Source organism: Magallana gigas, chromosome 8, assembly GCF_963853765.1.
Source record: "Magallana gigas chromosome 8, xbMagGiga1.1, whole genome shotgun sequence".
NCBI lineage: Eukaryota > Metazoa > Mollusca > Bivalvia > Ostreida > Ostreidae > Magallana > Magallana gigas.
Genome location: NC_088860.1, coordinates 36,585,572 through 36,608,989, shown reverse-complemented (window position 1 = coordinate 36,608,989; position 23,418 = coordinate 36,585,572). Strand labels below are relative to the sequence as shown.

General features: G+C 32.0%; 2 protein-coding genes across 3 annotated transcripts; one reads left to right on the top strand and one right to left on the bottom strand.

Annotated features, from left to right (window-relative positions):
- Positions 1-1,289: 1,289 nt before the first annotated feature.
- LOC136269596 (cysteine-rich secretory protein 3-like) lies at positions 1,290-11,147 on the bottom strand. Of its 2 annotated transcripts, none has more exons than XM_066068369.1 (7): positions 11,013-11,147; positions 8,522-8,577; positions 8,081-8,159; positions 7,092-7,183; positions 6,133-6,223; positions 3,590-3,729; positions 1,290-1,434 (listed from the first exon to the last, which is right to left on the bottom strand). In XM_066068369.1, exons 1-7 carry the CDS (start codon positions 11,059-11,061, stop codon positions 1,339-1,341), a joined length of 603 nt encoding a protein of 200 aa, XP_065924441.1. In that variant the 5' UTR covers positions 11,062-11,147; the 3' UTR covers positions 1,290-1,338. The 2 variants fall into 2 exon arrangements, with proteins under 2 accessions (XP_065924441.1, XP_065924440.1); XM_066068368.1 differs by having other exon boundaries at positions 8,522-8,591; positions 11,013-11,090.
- Positions 11,148-16,327: 5,180 nt separating this feature from the next.
- On the top strand, positions 16,328-20,224 carry LOC105332829 (uncharacterized). Its single transcript, XM_011435552.4, has 3 exons — positions 16,328-16,524; positions 18,204-18,327; positions 19,743-20,224. The coding sequence occupies exons 1-3, from the start codon at positions 16,522-16,524 to the stop codon at positions 20,132-20,134; spliced, it is 519 nt and encodes a 172-aa protein (XP_011433854.3). The 5' UTR covers positions 16,328-16,521; the 3' UTR covers positions 20,135-20,224.
- The last annotated feature ends 3,194 nt before the right edge of the window (positions 20,225-23,418 follow it).

Below are 23,418 nucleotides of genomic sequence, written 5' to 3'. Positions count from 1 at the left end.
AATTTAACGTTTTCGGTTCTAGAATAGTTATATTCCAAAATATCAGCATAAATATATGCCAGAAACCACGGTTTAGAACTTAAAAAAACTGATCAAAGAAAATCCGAGGAGGAAGAACGATATTTATCTTATTTGTAGAACATTGAACATTAATTATTAATACTTAATCAAAGGGATTTTGTTTTGTTACATATTAACTATTTTCGTCTATTTCGCATGTGTATTAAGATTTTAAAGTGATCTATTGAACTGCCGGTCAATAGACTGCGATCTATTAGACCGCCGGTCAATAGACTGTGATCTATTGGACCGGCAACGTATTTTAGAAAAAAGTGAAATTGCTACAAGATTAAAAGATAACGTTATTATGTTGATTTTACTATTGTTCTTAAAATTTATCTTCATGGTGTGAAAACCTTCTGTAATTTTATAATTGTAAACTCGAAATACTAAACACGGAATTACATGTAGGTAATAAAACAGTCAATAGACCCGAATTTTTTTCCCGAGGTGCAGGGAACAGCTCAGTATGATCTATTGCCCGAGGCCAACAGCCGAGGACAATAGATGTTGTTTTATTACAAATTAAATATTTGCGTCTATTTTGAACTGCCGGTCAATAGAATGCGATCTATTGGACCGCCGGTCAATATACTGCGATCTATTGGACCGGCAGCGTATTTCAGAACGCGGGTATGTTAATGTTACATCCTCTCGATAGTTCTCTGGGAATGTATATTCCTTTACATAGACGCTGTTTTTAGTACTTGGTGAAACCAAATTCAATGTTATCAAAATGGAGTATGAAATAATTAACAGTTTTAAAGCCTCATATAAGGTAAAAGACTATTTAAAATCTAATTGGTTGAAGACACCTCCTTCTTTGTGTAAACTAATATTAAATTGAGATGTTGTAATGCATGCAACAGGTCTTGTGCATGTGAAAGATAGGGAAAAAATCTTAGTATATTGCATAATGGCACGAACACATCTACAATATGCAAATTGTAAACCCCGAAAACTAAAAAAGGAATTAGGTAATAAAACAATTATTTAATGCTTGAACAGTCAATAGACCAGAATTTTTTCCCTTGGTACAGGGAACAGCTCAGTATGATCTATAGCCCTCGGCCGTTGGCCTCGGGCAATAGATCATACTGAGCTGTTCCCTGCACCTCGGGAAAAATATTCTGGTCTATTGACTGCTCAAGCATTAAATAACTGTATACTGATACTGAGCTGTTCCCTGCACCAAGCATTAAGCATTAAATAATTGTATAATACATTATTCACTATTATCTTCAAGCAAGGTAGAACACTTTTGGTCAGTAGTGGGACTTACGCTGGCGAATAGTTACAAACGTAATAGTGCGTATTGCTTGCGCTACAGTAGGCGTATCCACATCCAACCTTAATGGAGGACGACCACACCACCTTAATAAAAAGATAAATTTATGAACATATAGAATAGCGAAAACATTTATTTTTGTGTGAACTTTTTTATATATTTACTATTAAATATATTAACTAATAAAAAGCAATGTTTAAAAGTTCACCGGGATATAAACTTTTTAACTTGCTGTTTATTTCTTTAAAACATGTACGATATAGTACAAAAACATAAATTAATTGATTAACGAACGAATAAAATAAGAAGCTTATGGGCCACACCGGTCACCTTAACATCAGTTCTTAAATATCTTTCATAAGAGGTAAAGCGAACTTAGTATGCAATTTAGCCAACAAAATAACAATTTTGCAATCATATAGTTAAGTTAAAATATTTCTAAAGAAATCAAAATTACCAGGTTAAAAGAGTCTTAGTTATCTTACATGATATCTTTAAAATCTCCATGTTAAAGATATATTCTACGAAAATATTTAACATACAATTTGAAATTTTGGTTATTTTTAACACTTTTAACCAAAGAAATCTGATAAAAATCATGTTCTAAAGATATTGTAGACAGTCAATACAATGAACTAATTATGGTTTAACATGGTCTATGTACTGAAAATTAGGCAGGAATATTCCATTTAATGACTAATTTATATCATTCATGTATACTCGTATATATTGAGAAGACCATTCGTGTGCTGTATGCAAGGCCTAGCGGTAACGCATAGGTCTTTTTTGATTTTGCGATCGTTGGATTGATTTCCATGAATGTTAATTTTTCACTTAAAGAATGATTAGAACAGAAAGTTTTAAACAACATGCATCTATTCTGCTGGATTTTTAAATTTAAATTCCCTAGTACAAAACACTACCCGTGTACCATTTAAATGCATTTTGCTGAAAATACATGTACATTTGTAATCACGGTTCAGAATACTAGGATACATGTATACATTAAGTATCACCTGAATTGATATACAGAGTTCTAAATACTAATATCTCGATGTTGGTTTCCCAAACTGTGGCAAAGCAGTGGAATCATAAATAAGAACTTAAGGTGGCCGATTTGGGATTTTTTGCAGAAAAACTACAATAGAAAAAACTTTTTTATTTTTCGACCATTTGTCGTTTAAACCAACTCTAGTTTATTTGCATAGTTTCAAAAAATCGACCATCTGGTTCTTTTAGGGGCCAACTCAAAATAAAGGTACATTTACTGTAGGAATATATAGGAAAAAGTCATATCTATATCGAAGAAAATTCATAAGAAGTATAAAAACACAGTATTATACTAGAATGCGCAAAAGCATGCGCAATGAAAACTTCAGTTGGCCTCCTTAAGTTTCGGAAATCATGTAACGTCGTCAAGTACCTGTATCTGTTCTTTGTAAAAAAAAAAAATTCTTTCCGTTAAACGCGGCTTTAGGCTATTATTCTTATATTATCAAAGATTTGAGAATACATAAAAACAATATATAAAAAGAAGATGGATATCGTATCTCACATAATGACATGAATTATTATCATGAGATCAGCGATACACCAACTAACTAATTATCTTTGGCCTCAATGCATCAATTTAACAAAATTGAAAATTACATGTAACTATTTATAATTATTTCTAAAAAAAAAAAAGTATGTAGATAAGAGGATGCTTACATAGTGATATCAATCTTCCGGCAAATATCATAATTTTTTTTCTATGTCTGTCTATGTTGAACTTATAGAAACCCTCTTGGGGCTCCAGTATTAGTCCAGGGGTAACCAATTATACGATTTACATGTACACTCTACACTACCTTAGAGTACATATATACTGATATAAGAAATTGTGCATTGATTTCTAGTTTTTGAGAAATTTTTTTGAAAGAAAATTTCCCTATTGGTTCTAGTTGAACTTTGAAACCCTCTTGAGGCCGCAGTATTGATCTAAATGTCATAGTTTTAACCATATAAAATGTACACTACATGTATCTGAGGATGTTTGCATAGGAATCTTTTAAATTGCAGCATTGTAGTTCTTGAAAAGATAATTTTAATAAAAAAATTTTATATAAAAGGTCAAAAATATGAAAAATTTACAGAGAGACCTTCGAACAGACGACGGAAAACAGATGATCAGAAAAGCTCACTTTAACCTTACGTTCAGGTGAGCTAAAAATTAATAAGTTTCTTAAAGACATGACATACTTGAGTATAGTGCCCCACTCCTGAGTTCGAGGTCCCTCCGTATGTAAACTTGGACACTTCACTGTGCCAAAGATTGACCGTGCTATTCCAAGTCAATTTGGCGCCTCCGTATGCCAAATTCTGACCAGAGGAAAATCGAGCTTAATGAAATAAATTGTAAAAAATATTATTTTATTTGAGCTACAATTTTAAAATTATTAACATAAATTTTTAATTGTGAAATAATCGGATATCTGAAAGGGTGATAAGTATGCATTTCAGTAGAATTAAAATGAAAACATGATGGCTTGAATGTTGTTTTTATATTTATATATATACAACTATACAACATACACTTACTGATAATAATCTGTTTAATCCCTATCGAAATTGAAAACCACATTTTGAATTAACATTTTTTTCCCTCTAAACAGTATTTTTTTATTTCTAAATTTTGTTATTTAAACTTAATTATCGGAGATTATTCTTTGCAAACAAGCATTTGTCATAATTATATTTTTTGTTTATTCATTCAAATTCGAGATACATAGATTACAGGTTCGCGTAGACAAATATCATATAAAATGTGATTCCCGCTAACATCGAAATATTTCAGCCAATTGAGAAACTTTCAATTTGAACGATCCGCAAATACATGTTAAATTATAATGTACTGTTACTCATTTATATCATTGCAGCCGGAGATCGAACCAATAATAACTTATGCATCTTGGATGACCATCACACAGCCAAGACTATGTGATTTACTTATATGTAGATAAGGTTGACTACCGGGTTAGCCAGGATATTACTTGTACATTAATTTAAATCTCTATACATTGCTAATATAGCCTTATTTGTGCGCAATTTTTGGGAGTTGATTTTAATCAACTCTCCTATGCAGTTACTCAGGCAAACCGAAAGTGAAACAGTGTTTGGACCTAAGCACAAATCAACACCGCTGACAACATTTACTTCTAATCAATAAATTCGATGTAATGAGTTCTTAAGCATTGTTTTTCAAGGAAACTAATTTATAGATACCTTGTAAATAGTCAGATTTTAAAGGGTACAAACAATATAGATATTTTTTGAAGTCGTACATTTTATGTATTCCTACGCCAGAGTTTAATATAGTCTCTGACAATCAGACGCTCGGCTGTCTCCGTAAATCTCCGACAAGCAGAGTCTTGTCGCAGATTAACGGATACAGCTGAGAAACTTGAGTTCAATTTTGCTTGAATCAATAAAATTTCTCATAACTATTTCGATTACTGATACGCAGTTTGATGGACTAATTCTTTGAATATTACACAACATGGTTGATATTGGATTTTCACGAATTTCCTGTAGGAGAATTCATATTATTAATAATGTGCGTAATTCAAATGCTTATACTAGGAATTTACTTGCCATTCATGCAAAATTACATATAGTTGATTTTAAAATAAATAATAATCGATAAAACCAACTCCCGTCAGCACTTCAGTACTTTGATTTTACTAGCTCCCTGCACCTGTGTTATTTTTGTATACATGTGTAGTATACGCAAACATTATCTATGGAATCTATACAACTCTAAATACTTTTTTATAGTCGGTATTTTTTTTCATAAGCAATATAAAACTATATGACGGAAATAATTAACCATTATAGTATTTTAGGTATTCGACAATATGCTTTGTATATAATTAGTACTAGATTTTTGTGCTTGAAGTTATTGTATACTTTGTTTGTTCTTATCAATAAATAAATTATAAAAAAAAAAAAATACAACCGTGGCGTCGAACGATCAAATGGACCACAGGTATACATTAACATATGGACAGTTCCATTCCCTTTACCCCCCCCCCCCCCCCCCCACCTACCATCCTTAAATTTTTCAGAATCGCCTACCTGATTTTAAACCCAGTGAATTGACTCTCCTATTAATAAAATACCCCTGAACACTTGCAGGATATTGCAAATTAAAAAAAGAAGAAGAAACATTAAACCAATGCTACATTTCTTTTTAAGGTTCGCCCATCTGCACATCAAAAAGAAGAATGGCGAAGGAATGGCAACCCTGTGCACGAGCACATGCAATCGCAACTTCTCGGGCCGAGAAGTTCCGAGCTTGCAGGAAAGGCCCGAGAAGTTGCGATTGTAGCACATGCTGTGATTTGGGACGGCTTCTATTTGCATAAACATGTATATATTTACATTTTAACTGTGATAACATAACAAGTCAATTTTGAACCCTGAACCCAATAACTTCATAAGACATGAGTGACAAAAAATGGACGAGTGTTATAATAGCATAACCGAAAAACTGTATTGGTTGCGCCGCGTAGTAATACATAGCATGTGCTGCATAAAAATAGTGGTTTTAAAATAATATTTTTTAAAGTGTACAAATGGGAAATAATATAAATATTATCTATCATATCAAATATCAAATCTATCATAAAGCCCGAAGGGCTTTATTGGATTTGACCACGCCCGACCGAAATTATCACTTCATAATACTCGACGAATGATGCCTTATTCTTTAAATATTTATTATCTATACTAGAACACTGTACCTGGAATCCGCCTTTGATAGCTTCCATCGTGTTTGATCTCACAGTTTTCCGCCCACTTCTGTGCCACTAGCGCCACATCGTTGTCCCAACTCTACGAAAATCAGTGCAAAAAGAACTTACTAATAAGAGCTATATGTGTTCAAAGTCAAAGTTAAGTGTGATATCGACTTAAACAATATTTCAATACGTGATTTGGGTCTTTTTTTTTTTACTGAGTATTTAAGTTCACTTTTGTAGTATTTAATTATATTTATTAATCTGTCAAATAAAATATTTATATAATAATGTTGAGAGAAAAACAAAATACAAAAAAATGTCACTCCTCTTTGGTATAAATATTATTTCATAGGCGTCGGAACCGGGTTGGGGAGAGGGGGAAGGGGGGTTTGCGAAATGAAAAAAAAGTGATAAAAAAGCTCACTTATATTGTATATAATTATATTTATTAATCTGTCAAATAAAATATTAATGTAATAATGTTGAGAGAAAAACAAAATACAAAAAAGGCACTCCTCTTTCGTATAATTATTATTTCATAAGCGTCGGAACCGGGTTGGGGAGGGGGGCTTTGCGAAATGAAAAAAAAAGTGATAAAAAAGCAAAATTGTATACTCTCTCAATTTTTCAGAAATTAATATCATTCTTGCAGATTTATGATGTTTTGAACTGTTGTAAGCTCAGGATGAAATAATATGACTATATTTGGCCCGTTTTAAATTGCAAAAATGTTTTTTTTTTCACATTTGCATGTTCGCTTATTTAATGTTTTCTTTTTGTTATTTTTTGTTGTTGTTGTTAATTTGTTTTGGTTTTTTGTATTTTTTTTGTGTTGTTTTATTTTTGTTTTGTTTTGTTTTTTTGTTCTGTTTGTCTTGTCTTGTTTGTTTTTTGGCTTTTCAGTTAGTTCAGATAAACAATATTAACAAATTTAGATTCAATTGTGATATAATAATTCTTACCATTTTCATCATGTTTGTAGCAGGTGGGTTGACCTGTGACCTCAGGAGATTATGCAAATTGACGATATCCACCTTTTCCTGTTCAGTGACACCTAGTGGCATGGGACAAAATCATTCAAAGCACGGGCAAAAAAACCCAAAAAAACAACAACAACAACAACAACAAAATAAACCCTAAATGTTCATTTGAATTTTTGTTTAGCAATTTGCTATACACTATAAATTCTTGTCATAACGTATTTATTAACAGTAACTTTCAGCATTATTCAGTAATTTCTACGTGAGCGGATGGAAGAATGTTGTACTAATCAGCTAGATTGAATTCAAAATGTGATTCACTTAATATCATTGACTTTGCGTAACAGTTAAGTTAATTAAATGATTTATTCACTTGTGTCTATTTTATTTTAGTCATGCGTTAATTTTCAATTGTAAATTACTTTTTAAGAAGAAATTTGCCCAAATCTTATTACAATCTTCACTTGATAGTGCTAATAATGAAGTTTAAAAACAGAAAGTAGAAAATTGACATTTTATTTTATTCAGTCTTTATCCAGTTTGTCGAACATCAGTGATCATATTATAAGTTGAAAAGCTGAAATAGAAGTTCGAGCAAGGTTTTAATTTGGATTTAATTTGAGTGATAATTTTGAAAGTAATATTAGTACATGTATTTAAGAAAGAAAGATCTAAAAGTATCCATTTCATTATAAGTTAAAGTAAAAATATTATTACAATGGCGTCGATCAAATTCTTTTCTTTACGTGTACTTACAAGTAGTAGTTTGGTCATAATCAATGTGATTGAAATAAAGAAAATCAAAGTACCGAAAAAACTGACGAAAAAAATTAACAATATCCCACATGATACGCTAAACTTTAGTCTATACAAATTAAAAGAATAATATTATTGCACATTCAATTATATGATAGAAAAGCGAGAAGAAAAAGATTAAGTTTTTCAGACACACGTATCCATGTTGTACCTACCGGCTTGGGTAGCTTGGGCAGATCTGTTCAGGCAGGCGGAGTGGTTCTCAATGGTAGTAAAACGAGGCTCACAATTTGCCTGTAACAGACCAAAATATATCATTTACACTGTATAGGAAAAAATTATGTTTATTTCTTATCATATAGAAATGATTAATTTTGATTACTTATTGTATAGAAATGATTAATTTAACTAGTACTTGTTGTATAGAAATGATTAATTTAACTACTTCTCGTAAAGAAAAGATTAATAATTTAACTACTGGTTGTAAAAGATGATTTATTTTAATTACTTATTGTTTTAGAAATAATTAATCTTAATTACTTTTTGTATAGAAATGCTACTATAGAGAATATTCACGAATTTTTTGTGAAAATGTGTGTTTGTTGAATGCCTGACTGTTTATTTGTAGTATTGTACAATAACTGAGTATCACTCACATTTGTGCTTCTTTTGAGTCTGACGTCATCCGCTACGCAAGTAAATACCATAACACCTAAAAATATAATACTTATTGACAAGGTCATGCAGTCGTTCTTAAATTACTCTTTTTCAGTCATCAAGTAATATTCAATCATTTCGGTAAACATGAAATTCCATTACGCACTACGACTGCTTTGGAATGCTTAATGTAGTCCTCATAATGTTATTGATCTAATGAATCTAAAGGATAGAGCGAGTACATGTACAAGCAACACAATTCATATCCTCTCTCATTTTGCATAAGACTAATGTAAATTAGTAAGCCGTTAGATGAATCTAGGTACACAAAAGGTTAAACGAGAAGTGTCCTTGCTCCTCTGTCACAGATCCCTTCACCCCAATCCCACCCACCTCACCCTATGTCCGATTTTGTTTTCCTGTAAGTGCATGTTTTTGTTTATATATGTTGCATGTCCATGTGTCGATATAATTTCAGTAGTTCTCTTGTGTAGAGATACCGGTACCTGGTGTTATATACTGGTACGAGGTGGCCAGCATTATTGATATCAGTCTAGCTCATGATCAATTAGGTTTAACAAATACTTTGACAAAGGTAAGAGACGGAGAGACTACTCTACGATGACAAGTACATGTAGGATCATTTTGATACAGGTTTGGGGTAATGCTAAATTTAATGGTTATGCATTGCAAGGTGTAATCATGCCACAAAAGCATTACAAGTAATGCTTATGTAATGCATTACTTTCCAAAATCTAGTGTAATGCTGGTATTACATGGCATTACTTTGCATTACTATGCTCTTCTATGCATGTTTATTTTTAAAATTGTGATGAATTGAATAATTGAAATTGTATTTGATTAAAAATTGTTTTAAAGAAGAAAAAGTCATTCTTGAGATAAAGATACTTGGTCATATGATTAAAAAAAATTAATTAAGAATCCATTCTTAAATTGTCAATATAACTAGCTGTTACAATTAACACAATTTCATAACATTTTAAGAGTATTGTTATAAGGAATATTATATCATTTGACAAATTAACTACAATTAGTTGTGCATTCAATGAAGAATGTGTCAACAACACACAATGCCCCCAGGACTATCTAAGTAGTACCAAAACATTCCAGTGTATTAAGAGGTGCTAAACACCCCAATCCCCACCCTTCTCTTAACTGTGTTCCATTAGAATAGAGAACAGACATACACCCTTAAAAGCAAAAAAGAATGCATTAAAAAGAAGTCACTGTCTCTGAAAGCTTAAAAATAACTTCCAGTATTATAACCCATTTGAAAATAATGTTACTCTCACTCTCTCTCTCTCTCTCTCTCTCTCTCTCTCTCTCTCTCTCTCTCTCTCTCTCTCTCTATCTCTCTGCTGTGTTGTATATTAAGTACAATAGTTTGGACTGATAGAAAATACAAGATTCATGTATTTTATCTGTTATTGCATGGACACTTAAATATATCTTAGATTTTCAAACCCGACAGGATGCAGTTAAAAGATGAAACCTTTGAAATTTCACTGATCATAAAGTGCAACAGCAATCTTGTTCAAGTCATTAAATTTGAACCTGATAGTGAACATAAACCTTTAAAAATGTTAAAGCGTGTTTTATATATGAAACATTTGCAAAAGATTTTTAATCAGCTTTTAAATTACTTTTTTAAAACTTATTGTCGACTTTTCACAAAATAATGGGAATGGTAATGCATTACTTTACTCATGTAATGGTAATGTAATGCATTACTTCAAGAAAATTAAGTAAATGGTAATGGTTATTTAATGCCTAAATTAATGAAGTAATGGTAATGTAATGCATTACTTTACAATGTAATTCGCCCCAAGCCTGTTTTGATATAAATAAAATTACCGCAGGAGTATATCAATTTGGCTAATTCAAAACACCATAAACCTCCAAAAATGAAATTTATTTCTTAAACATTGATAAAGTGGAATATGTTTGCTTTTTATCACCTGATTTTTTAAATATCATTTCGCGAAGCCCCTACCCTCCCCCCCCCCCCAGGGGGTTTCGACGTCTATGGATACATGTAAGTGAAACTTTACTTGAAAGCATTGAAGACCTTACAATATCTAAAGACTTGGTAAAATTACTAGTGTATCATATACATGTATGTATGTACCGTTCAATGATATTAGAACGTTACGTATCATCGTTTAATGCTTAGTAACTAAGATCAATCGCCACATGTACATGCACGAGGCGGCTTTTTCTCACAACTTTCAATTTCAAAGGAATTCTTAATATGTAATTTTACTAAATTTAATGCAAGTAAATTGTCATCTATGTAAAGCTTGGCAGAATTTTCAGGATAATTTATAGACAAAATAACCATGCATGTAATTTAACTTTATGCTTATTGTCATTGTACAATATTAATTCAGTGATCACATTTAAATAAGACAATAATTAAATATTAAGACTCGGATTTGTTTAATAATGTTTCAATGAAAAATAACTTACTTAATATGTAAAACCAGCGGATTCGAAGATAAGGTCCCATATTGTTCATTTATATGTAACCGACTCGTGAGCATTAGAGTAATTGTCAACTCCCAACGATTTGATTGGCATTATATAAGGGTGTAAATGAAAGAGTGGAGTCATTTCCTAAAATGGCGGATGTTGGAAATGAAGACTGGGCATACCATTCAGGCAGTCATCGAGCACCTTGCATAACCACCGTGTACAAGCTACCGACACCAACATCCGACTTGCTTACTCATGCATACTGTCAAAACAATCGGAACGTTTCAGGCCTTTCCGACAACCGGAATGTTTTCCGAGCTCTGCCGGGAAGGTCCGAGAACAAATGCAAGCTGGCTTCCGTAAGGAAAGAGTATAATAGAACAATTTCATCTGAATTACAATGCTTTTTCACACAATGGTATACATAGTATCAACAGTTTAAAATTAAATGTATCAAATTAGAATTTCAACTTAAGTAAATATACTGTTGAAATTAGTAAATTTTATACTGTGTGTCAAATGAATTTAGAATCTGTCGAAAAAATAATAAATAAATTAGTACTATACATTTGAAATTAAAATATTCATATATTCTTTACATCTAGAATCGTTCCGCGAGATTGCCAAAAAAAATCAATAACAACTTTGTTTTAATGAAGGAGGCAAGACATTCAAAAAATTAACCATCAGGTATATAATAAAATACTAGATACGATTTAAATAGCCATAAACTCAAAGAAAATGTGTAAAAAATGTTTTTATTTAGCTTTAAGATTTGAAATTTTTCCTGTATCTTTACATAAGGCTCTCCAAATAAAGGACAGTGATATCGTCTAAATATAGGCACGGCCATCCAGCTATCTGAATTTCCTCTGTAACAAAAAGAGTCAGTGCAAGATTCGACTCGATGTTTTTTTCAGTAGGACCTGTGTTCGACTGGCCCTAGTGTATTCTTAAAGTAACATTTAAGGAATACGGAATCGTTCTTCCAATAAAGACCGAAGGGCTTTATGATAGATTTGATCACGCCCCGACCGAAATTATGCACCTCATAATATTCAAAGAATGATTCCTTATTACTTCTATTTATATAATTAAAGCAATCGTACGATTTAATATTAATTTAAATATACATGAAAATAAGCAAACCCGGCTGGAGCCTCAATTTGGAGGCATTTGCAGTTATGGTTTATATAGTACAAAATCGATATGACTGTAGTATTATCACAGACAAAGGCACTGGAAAATGTCAATATTTTAATTTAACCTCTTCATGCTTGACCATAAGACTTTTAGTTATTTAATCTAAACTGAGATATTTTGAATAATGGGAGCCAATAAAAAAGAACGTTTTTTTTCGGTGTAATATATGCTACAGTATTATTGTTCTTGAATTGGAAAGTATAATACATTATTAATATCAATTGATTGTGGTAAATCTGCAACAGATGCATATATCTGATATGAATATTGAAACTCATTCAACAAAGAAGACACAATTGAAAAGCTCAACATGATTGCGTATTGGCTTGGTCGTTCTACATGTAGCCCTCTTTTAACAAAAGTGCAACAGGAAACGTAAATGATAAAAGAGAAATCATTAACATAAAAGTAAAGTCCAATAACCATACACCATGTAGAGAGCTCTATGCTAATTTCCGCCGTACAAATTTGTTGTTTGTGAGCTTTAGATTTTACCGAGAATTTTGTTTGTCATCATAGCCCTATATGTCATACTTATTTCCCGAATTAGAACTAATTAATGCAATTGTTGAAGCAAAAAGCTTTACAGCATTCCGTTATGCGGTTTCGCTTTGTCTTCAAAGGAGATTATTATGTCTGCTTCATTGAGAGAGAAAAAACGAGGACTATTGTCACATTTCCTCGAAATTTAAATTTGTCTAGAGGCTTCACTGCAAACAACTGTTTCGATTAAAAATTAATCGTTTAAAGAGGTCCGCTTGCTCCTCAGGTTTTAGGTAGCCATTTGGGGTCACATCTAGTCTGAAAAGTCTGCATCACATATTAATTCTAGTAGTTTATTTATATTTAACAATGCCAAATAAACGTTTTTGAATAAGATTGTTTAAATAAAATTACATTTTTATGGGTTTGGTAAGGGACTATATTTTGTGACGGAAGGTTTTCATGAAAATGTACAATTTTCCTAATTCAATAGTTTTAGAGTACTGTTACTTTAGCTTCATATTTTTCAGCACAGACCAAACTTTTAGATTGCGTATTACGATATATTCATAATGTTCTGAAAAACATATTTGAACAATATTTTGATATTTCTATCAATGTAACTTGGCATATTTAGCTTATATTTCATGGAAGTTAAGAAAAAATTAAGTCCAATTTTGGCCTCAAATTAGCTTATTTCATGCTATATCTCAAATGTTTGAGATGTGACCCCTACTTTTTTTTTTTACTTTTGTATGAGACATTAAATGGATATCTCTTTGGTTGCAAAGTTTTGTAAAGATGACAATACTAATATTTTTTTAATTGCGTTATAATTTTATTACTCCAAAATGTGTACTCATCTTAACATCTGTTGTTGTGTTCATTATGTACTGCCTACTAGTATTTGAAGCTACCAGTAGAGCAGTATTTTTCAAACGTTGACTTAGATATTACTTTTGTAGTCACTACATGTGTTCAACTTCATACTGTATCAAAATCATAATTAAATAATAGTTCAAACTATAAACATGTGTTTGATTTCTTCAAATAATCAATTTCCATGCAAACTTTAAGCAAATATTTTGGAAAAATTATCATTTCTTTTTTGGGCCCTATATTTCCACACAAAAAGGATAGCAAAAAATTGCAAAAAAAAAAATAAAACAAATGAACATTTTACGTCTCCATCTTCATATCTTAGTTGTTTTTGGATTATTGACATAACAAGTATTTCAGGTGCCAACCTCCTTACGTGTTAACTATAAAATGAAATTGACAAAAACCAAAAAGTAGATCATTCGAACGATCGATTAGTTATCTAATTGTTGATCTTATACGTCCGCTAAATATTCTTGTAGTAACATATTTGTACTTCTCAAATTCAGGCCTAAACGTGCATTTTTTAATCATTATATGCGTATTTGGTAAATCTTTAACACAAGAATGAATTTATGTTGAATGAAAAATAAGGATTCATTCTTAGAGTATTACGGGGTGATAAATTTGGTCGAGGCTATATATTTTCATTACTATATTGAAGGATTATATCGACTTTTAGTCAATAAACACTAGCAACATAATTTTATATCGCTACAAAATGTGTTTTTGTGAGTTGATTTTAATCAACTCTCCTATGCACTTACTCGGGCAAACCGAAAGTGAAACAGTGTTTGTACCTAAGCACAAATCAATACCGCTGACAATACTTAGTTCCTGAAAATAATCGATAAATTCAGATGCAATGTATTCTGAAGCAATTGTTTTCTCAAGAAAACCTATTTATTAATACTATGAAAATAGTAAGATTTTAAATGGTACAAATAGTTTAGATATTTTTTTAAGTCGTATGTATTCATACGCTAGACTTCAATGTACTAGTCTCGTTCAACCAGACGCTCGGATGTCTCCGTTATTATCCGACAGTCGAGCGTTTGGTTGAACAAAACTAGAGTTCAATCTTGCCTGGATCCATACAATTTCTCAAAAATATTTCGTTTTTGATACTACTTGCCTTGCAAAATCACATATCGCTGATTTTAAAATAAATGATAATCGATAAAATCAACTCCCGTCAGTACTTCAGTACGATCTTCCTTACATTGCCATTTAGAAAGATTTTTTCATTTTAGGTACGCAATTCATAATTTTCTCAAATTGTATTGCCTCTCTAATCATTTGTTTTACACGTAGCGTTACTCCTTTTTATATAAAAAAAACCAACTTAAAACAAAATCATTTCAAAATTCTTACGCATTCTGGAGTTATACTATGGTTTCATAGATATTCAAAGGCATGGATTTTAATGGATTAAATGAATTTCACAGTATCAAAAACACATAAATATTCGTTATAAATGATCATATCAGTACAAAATGTCTTCTGGCCCCGGGCCATAAAACTTACTAATAGTTGAACTCAATTTCGATCTCTTTTCCACAAGGAAAATATCATTTTTGAACCAGTCTTACTTTTCCACAAAGAATATATAGTGGGAAAGTGAGATCAGAGCTTATCTAAGTTTTATGCCCCCGGGGCCAGATATTGCATTTCAGTGACACTCCACCCAGTAACAACATCCACGAAAAGATGAAACCAAGATAGGTGTGGAAATCAGTGTCATATTTACTACTTTATGTAATCAAGAACATAATTGATTGTCGGAATGCAAAGTTACCGAGAACCCACTGTAACTAAACGTGTTTTGAAATGTGACTGTATAATTTGCAGCAACATTTAATTGCATGCATTATAAATAAAAACAAAAGTTGCACAACGTCAAGTAACAGGTGACGAAGTTTATTCCGTTTCGGGTTTGGGATTTTTTAATTATTCGGTGCACTTGTTAGTCAAATTTGTTTACAAAAGATTAAACAAGACAGATGGCCAGTTGCATGTTAAAAAGTGTTATTACGCGTCCTTTTCCGTAACAGATTGATTATTCATAACTAAGTAATGCCTAAATAAAAATGGGACTGAAATATTTGTTAGAATGATAGCATATTAGGCCAGATTTATTTGGATTTAAAAATAAAACTCTCTGTGAAATAAATTTACATGTATTTTGTTTTTAATCCTTTCCTTTAGACTAATTTACTTGTATTTTAAAAGCTATTTTACATGCGATAAATTAGAACTGTCATATTATAAGATTTCATTTTCAGTATTAAGATGTTTAAATTTTTTTATGTCTACAAATAAATAGTGCTACATTCATAAACAAGACCAACCGCATAATTACACATCAGTAAACATTGCCTCCAGAAGAGAGAGAGAGAGAGAGAGAGAGAGAGAGAGAGAGAGAGAGAGAGAGAGAGAGAGAGAGAGAGAGAGAGAGAGAGAGAGAGAGAGAGAGAGAGAGAGAGACAGACAGACAGACAGACAGACAGACAGACAGAGAGAGAGAGAGAGACAGAGAGGCAGACAGAGATTCATGAAAAATTACTAAATGCTGTTAATTAACTTTTAGAATGTAAATTTAAGAAGTGACACATCATAAACACTAAAAGTGCAATGACTTTATATCTTGAAGCACTGAAAGAAAACAAGAAATTCGTTCCTCGATTTTTTTTTCACTGGAATTCCCCTCAAATAAAACAAGAAATTAACATTTTAATGTTGATTGTTTAGGGAGACAGAGTAACAAAGGACTGAAGTCAATGAAAGTTACATAAAGATACTTGATAACCATAAATTATGTGAGGTATATCTGCTCGTTAAGTTCATGGTGTTGGATTTGAATGTAGAATTTTTAGTCGGTGTCATCTTCTAGGACAGGGGTTATTTTAGATTACCTGGAAAGTGTTAAGACGGGAATATGGTAAGTGCATAGATAACATTCTTTATAATAGTTTTTTTTTCATCTTTTATTAAATTGAAATATTACGACAGCCTTTATAATCATTTGTGTTGTACCCTGCTCATCTTAAATGTAATAAAATATTAGAGGATAATAGTTATTATACGAGTAGTATTTCATTTATAAACGCTGGTCCACATAATTATTTGTCAAATTCTTCACTGTGAATTCAATATAATAAATTAACGTGTTTTGGCCAATGACCATGGTTTTTTTTAAAACAAAGACGAAATCAAAAGAAATACAAATGATCAGCAATACACCAAACCTACAACTTTTATTGAATTTACCGATTCGTCCATTTGATCGCTCGCTTGATTTCAAGAGTCTGGTTAAATACACAATTTTTTTCAGTTTATGGAAGATTATATGAGATTATAGGAGAGTATTGTCATAATGTTTTATTGCTGTCAATAGATTCTCCACCATAATCTTCACACTGACACACCGTCGCTTTCCATGATTTCCCATGAAATGATTTAGTGAAATTTTGAAATGTTACAGAGAAACTTTAACAAGAAAATGAAAGTTTATCTATGTTTCTTCCTTTTTCTTTGTTTAACACGAATGAACATTCTCGAAATATCAGATTTTCGGGCGGAAGACCTGAAATAAAAGATTGCTTTTGCGGAAATATCAAAATTCTCTTTTAAAAAGTAGTAATTTGCAAATTTGGTCTGCAAGGTTAGGGTTCGGGTTATTTATTTCTTCACAATTGATGTTACAGTATAGTACCTACATCCAACAGCTGAGACAAAAATGTGAGACGCATGGATTACATCACTATACATTTCAACCAAATTTTTTAAAATAAATGCTTAGATTTGTTTGTGACAAAAGTATGTGCAATCATGAAGCTTCACGTATACCGTATACGGGGAAATATTCGCACCCGTTTTATTTTCGCCCCTTTCGCCCTCGTTGTCAGAGAACGAATTTAAGACTGGGCGAGTTATATGTTGCAAATTACATCCCTCTTAACGCAACTGCATCTGGGCGAATTCAAGATGGGGCGAAATAACTTGCAAGTGTAAAAGGGCGAAAATTACATGGGGCGAAAATAACCTTGTATACAAATGTATATCCATTACGATAGTTTCATATATATTGTACATGTACTTAAAACTCTATCTTAAGAATTTTTTTTTCAAGAAATTCAACTCTACAGTATGTAATATTATTTGTATGCGTTAAAGCGTCATGGTATAGTTAGAATTCTAAATTGTTGTGTCAAAGATTACTTCAACAACAAAAGGGGCCTACTATTTAACAAAGCATATGTGGAGAACTACTTGTATTTGATGATCTTTTAAACAAAATTTACTCTGCTAAATTTTCCACAAATTTTGTATTTTGATTTTATAAAAATGATTTAGTCACAGTTATAAAGGCTTTTGTTGCCCATGTGAGCGACAACTTCTTGGGTATCATCACCATTTATTTTAGGCAGATTATAACTAATAGAATGATTAATTTTGCATTATAATACGTCGGGCTCACTGAAATATATTACATGTACTAGTATTTTAGGGAAAGAACCACACAATCTTATTTCTTTATGAGAGATTAGATAAAAGCAAGATTTGCATTGTTAAACATTAGAAACAGGTACTAGTATACTAGCCGTTTTGATATTTCAGGTGGGTATCCGAATGGTACTATTAACTGTTTTGATTGGTGCATTGGACTCCAGGACGTTCGGAACACCTCTTGTTGTTCACCATATTCTCAGACCGATCCGTACCGATTGCTCAGTACCGGAAGGTAGGTATGCGCTGTAGAAGTCAAACCAAGAGCAGCAAACTGAACTGGAACAAATTTTGGAATGTTGGAACCAACTTTATGTAAACAGCAAATATGATATAATTATGTGAATCTCAATTTTAAAAACAGACAGTTTCTGTTGATTCACAATAAACTTAATCAATATATAAGTTAGAGGATATTGATATCAATCGTTTCACGGGATACAAGCATTGGTAAAATTATATATTTATAATAATTTTCTAATATATAAAATAAGCAAAATAATAAAAATAATTATATAAAATATATAATTTTCTAATAAATTACAAAATTCACTTTAAAACCACAGTACATGTAAGTCTCCAAACTTTGTTCTGGGACTTTGTAACTCAAAGGTAGCAAGAGAGTGATAAAGTACCTGGTCATATTTTATTAAAATTGAGAATTGATTAATGTTTAATGATTATCATTAGTAAGAGGGATGGATGTCTCTCATTGAAATTGATACATGCAATATGTAGGCCCCTGACGTTAAGTACATGATAATCAGAAGTAAAATCCGAAACCTCTATCTATGACTTGTTGACTGACCTTAAACAATAAAATCGTAAATTGCACACGGAAGGTAAAGTTACTCGAAAAGTAAGTGGATGGGACATGTAGAAAACTATGCAGAGAATTAGCTGGGGGATGTCTAAAAAATTGAAAAATCATAAAAATCGGCCAAAAAAATAATGAAAGGGACAAAATTTCTGGAACATTGTGTAAAAAAATTTACACGTCTAGTCTGGTAATTTTCCTCATAAAATGGTGTTAAGGTCAGACGCGACCTATCTTCATTTTTCACTTTTTTTCCAATCTCAACAATGTGAAATTTCCACCATGTAATTCCAAAATTATATTTTCATGTTATATGATACTTTTAAAATTCAAATATAAAGTGTTTGATCGAAAATATATAATATTACTTTATTTATAAGCATTCCAATTCATTTAACATGCTATTTTAAGGAAAATTCTAAATATTCTAGCTCCGAAAAGAGCCTGGTCATGTTCCCTGAATTTTTCGGAATTAACAGGTTTAAATGTTATAATAAATAAGGAATATCATATCAAGAAAAATTATATAAAATTGAGGAACGTCTCGTGTGTCCTTAAAGGTACTCAGTGCTGATTGGAAAATTGAGGAAACTTTCGTTACAGAGTTCCAGAGACACTCTTATAGCTACTGTAACCTGTTTAAAAATACTGTCCCAAACCATCAAAGTCTTCAATCAATCCTAAAATATCCAAATCCACGTGTACAGGCCTACAAGAAATTATTTTTTTCAAAATGCATACATCACAAATTAAAGAGGTTTCTTGTATGTATTTTTCTGTATACACATATAATTTATATCAATTGCGTGTATTTATCTTCTCTTTTTTTGCAGCCGGTTCGAAGCCATTTTTCTACGGTACTAACAACCTAGCCTGTATTTACCTGACACATATCGGGCTTCACAGGAAGAAGCGCTCTCTTCAGCTCCCCGTCCACAGTTTTGTTCATAGCTTCATTTACTACGATGGCTGGTTTGCCGAGTTTGGCACCAAAGACACCACACTCAGGCGCCACAGCCCAAAAAACGCCCACTGTGGTCCCAAAATCATGCATCCACCCGCGGGGTTCTCCAAACTTCCGTTTGACTGCATTAGGAGGTGTGCCTCCAAGTACCATCTTGTGTTCGGACAGTACAATCTGCTGAACAACAACTGTCACTATTTTTCGAACCGGATGATGGAGGTCCTCTGTCACGAGGTCACGTGTCCTTTGTGGTGCTTGTGACTTATGAACTTCTCTGCGGTGTTCCGGTTTAGAAGAAGCAAATTAACTTTTACCAAAGAGTACGTGTCGTCAGTTCAGTTAAAAAAGTATACGTTATATGTATATCTAATAGATTTGGAACTTGTGACATGTTTTACTTCTTAATGGTACTTTACATTAACAGGGTAACATGTATCTGCTAAACATCGCTGGCTTTATGTAAATATGACAACGCACATATGGTCCATTTTTAAACAAATTGCGAAGGGGGAGGTGACATTAGGGTTGCCTGTACCACCCCATTTATTTCCAGGAGCCATTTATCTTGCTTGCACCCCAAATACTTTTTGAAGTTAAAAAAGAAAGTTTACATACACGCCAGATATAAGATTTGGATTTATATTTGGCAGAAGTGAGATGGAATTTTTTTTGTTTACGTTTTTATTCTGTTTGTTCTTTTTTTTCTATTGCTGGCCAAGATTTTTGGGTACAAATAAGTCTGTCTCTCTCATTTCGAAATTCGAAATTGATACTACGGTTCTGGCTTTAACAAGCTAAATAACAGCAAACTTTACCCTGAAACATTTCTAAGTACACATATATTTATTGTTAAACCTTCTGTCACTGATTAATGTGCATGTGCGTGTAAATAAGTATTGATATTTCCCTTTATCTATCGATAGCCTATTTTTTTCTTATAAATCATTTCTCTTTATGTAAAGATTAACGAAAAAGAAACCACTTTGACATTTAATTTTTTTACAGACGTTAGTTGGGAGATGGGACAAAATATGCGCACCAATACCTTGAAACAAAATGTCCGGTTTAAGGTGGTATTAGACACCCATCGTTATCAAATAATACGGATAAATGTATATTATAATCAATATCATTTCACCGGTTTAGAATTTTCAAACTTTTTTTTTTAAAGTTCTTGGAAAGGTAAAAATTATAGATTCGAACTTATGACTTACAGGATAACGCTCTAAACCATTGTGTAACAATTTTGCGAAAAAATACTTATTAAACTATATACTTGATTATATTGTTCCTTTCGATAGGAAATACGTCACGATATGGAAATGTCCCAATCCACATTTAACACATTACCGTCTGTAAAAAGATCTGATATCTCCGTAGTTCTTATTCCTTGTAAAAAGATCTGATATCTCCATAGTTCTTATTCCTTGTAAAAAGATCTGATATCTCCATAGTTCTTATTCCTTGTAAAAAGATCTGATATCTCCGTAGTTCTTATTCCTTGTAAAAAGATCTGATATATCCGTAGTTCTTATTCCCTGTAAAAAGATCTGATATCTCCGTAGTTCTTATTCCTTGTAAAAAGATCTGATATCTCCGTAGTTCTTATTCCTTGTAAAAAGATCTGATATCTCCATAGTTCTTATTCCTTGTAAAAAGATCTGATATCTCCGTAGTTCTTATTCCTTGTAAAAAGATCTGATATCTCCGTAGTTCTTATTCCTTGTAAAAGATCTAATATCTCCGTAGTTCTTATTCCTTGTATCCTTTCTGATATATTTCGTTTTATCAAATGAAATATACAACATGACTATAGTCATGTTGTATATTTGATTTGATAAAATGAAATATATCAGAAAGGACATATAGTCATGTTGTATATTTGATTTGATAAAATGAAATATATCAGAAAGGACATATAGTCATGTTGTATATTTGATTTGATAAAATGAAATATATCAGAAAGGACATATAGTCATGTTGTATATTTGATTTGATAAAATGAAATATATCAGAAAGGACACTTGTAAAAAGATCTGATATCTCCATAGTTCTTATTTCCTTACATCTCTTAAAATACATGAAAACTTATGATCGTTCGAAGCAATGTTGTACTCAAAATGCAGTGCTGCTTTTGTGTTTATTATTTTTATCTAATATTAAAAATATATTAAATTCTGTCGACGATCGCCAGCTTTTACAAAAGGGCTGCAGGATACTTTCCGGATTTCAATAGCGGTAGAGTGAAAGCACTTAGCTAGTAACTGTCAAGGGGACTGAGTCTACTGTTTTGGTTATAATTTAAACAATTAAATGCTTTCTTTGGTGATTCATTCGGGATGTAAAGGTAGCGACATTGCAGAAAAAATAAATAATCCGCGTTAGCGGGTTATGTAAATTTTTTTTCTGCAATGATCGCTACCTTCATAGCCCGTATGAATCATCAAAGAAAGCATTTTATTGTTTATATTTACATCTTTTTTTAACTAATTAATAAATTGATTATGAAAAGTAATTAAAATTCACTAAATTACTGTTTACGTACCTGAGTACATTAGCTAAAAGAAACAGTCAAATCGTCTCCTGTAGGACGTTGAGTCTGACATCATCAAGATTATTTCGTGCAGTCGGTGGTATTTCGTCTACGCGTAGGTCGCTGTAGGTTTAGACCAATCGATAAACAGGGCGTGTCAATTTCAGACCTGCCAATTTCTTCTAAGTTTCCGCCGCTTTAGATTTCGACCAATCGATAAACGGGGCGTGTAGATTTCAGTCTGCTTGTTTCTATAGATCTATGAATTAACTATAAGTTTCGTCAGAAATAGAGGGAATAATACTTGGTAGATGTAAATATATACACATACACACTGCATATCATTGTCACAAAGTCAGACACACCCTTTAAACTTAAAAGACAACCGCTGATTAATTATTAAAATTAAGGAAAAAGGACATTAGCACTATTTTAGATGTAATCTATTACCGACCATTTCGCCGGAAAATTAGTCCTAATGAATTTCACACAGCGTGCTCTTAATAAACACAAATGTGGTACTCCAAAAATAGCTGCAAGAGGTTTTATCTTTTTTGTATTAACATTGTAAAGCTAGCGCTTTCCAAGAAAGTGCATTATTGCTTGGAAATTAATTGAATCACCACATTTGTGTTAAATGTTAAATAGCAATTCGTCCGTATGGATGCTCGTAAGAGTCAGAGGGGGTATATACTGTACATGTATACCGCCCGTTTCCGACGGTCTTCAGTATAGAAATAGTCGAATGCAAGAGAAGATACCACACAAGACGATGACAAAAGCAACAGCCATAATCAAAGTCAATTGTAAAGCGTTCGTACTCATGTTCGTGCATTGCATTGCAATAATTTGGATCGCATTCGGTCGCGTCTGAATACTTTGCATGTTTACTATTTTGAGGAGACTTATAGATTAACGCGACCACAAAAACGTATGCAACGAATGTTAAAGCTCGTGCAACGTATGCGATAGCTCATGCAAAGCCAAAAAATTCCGATCGCAAAGTGCTGTA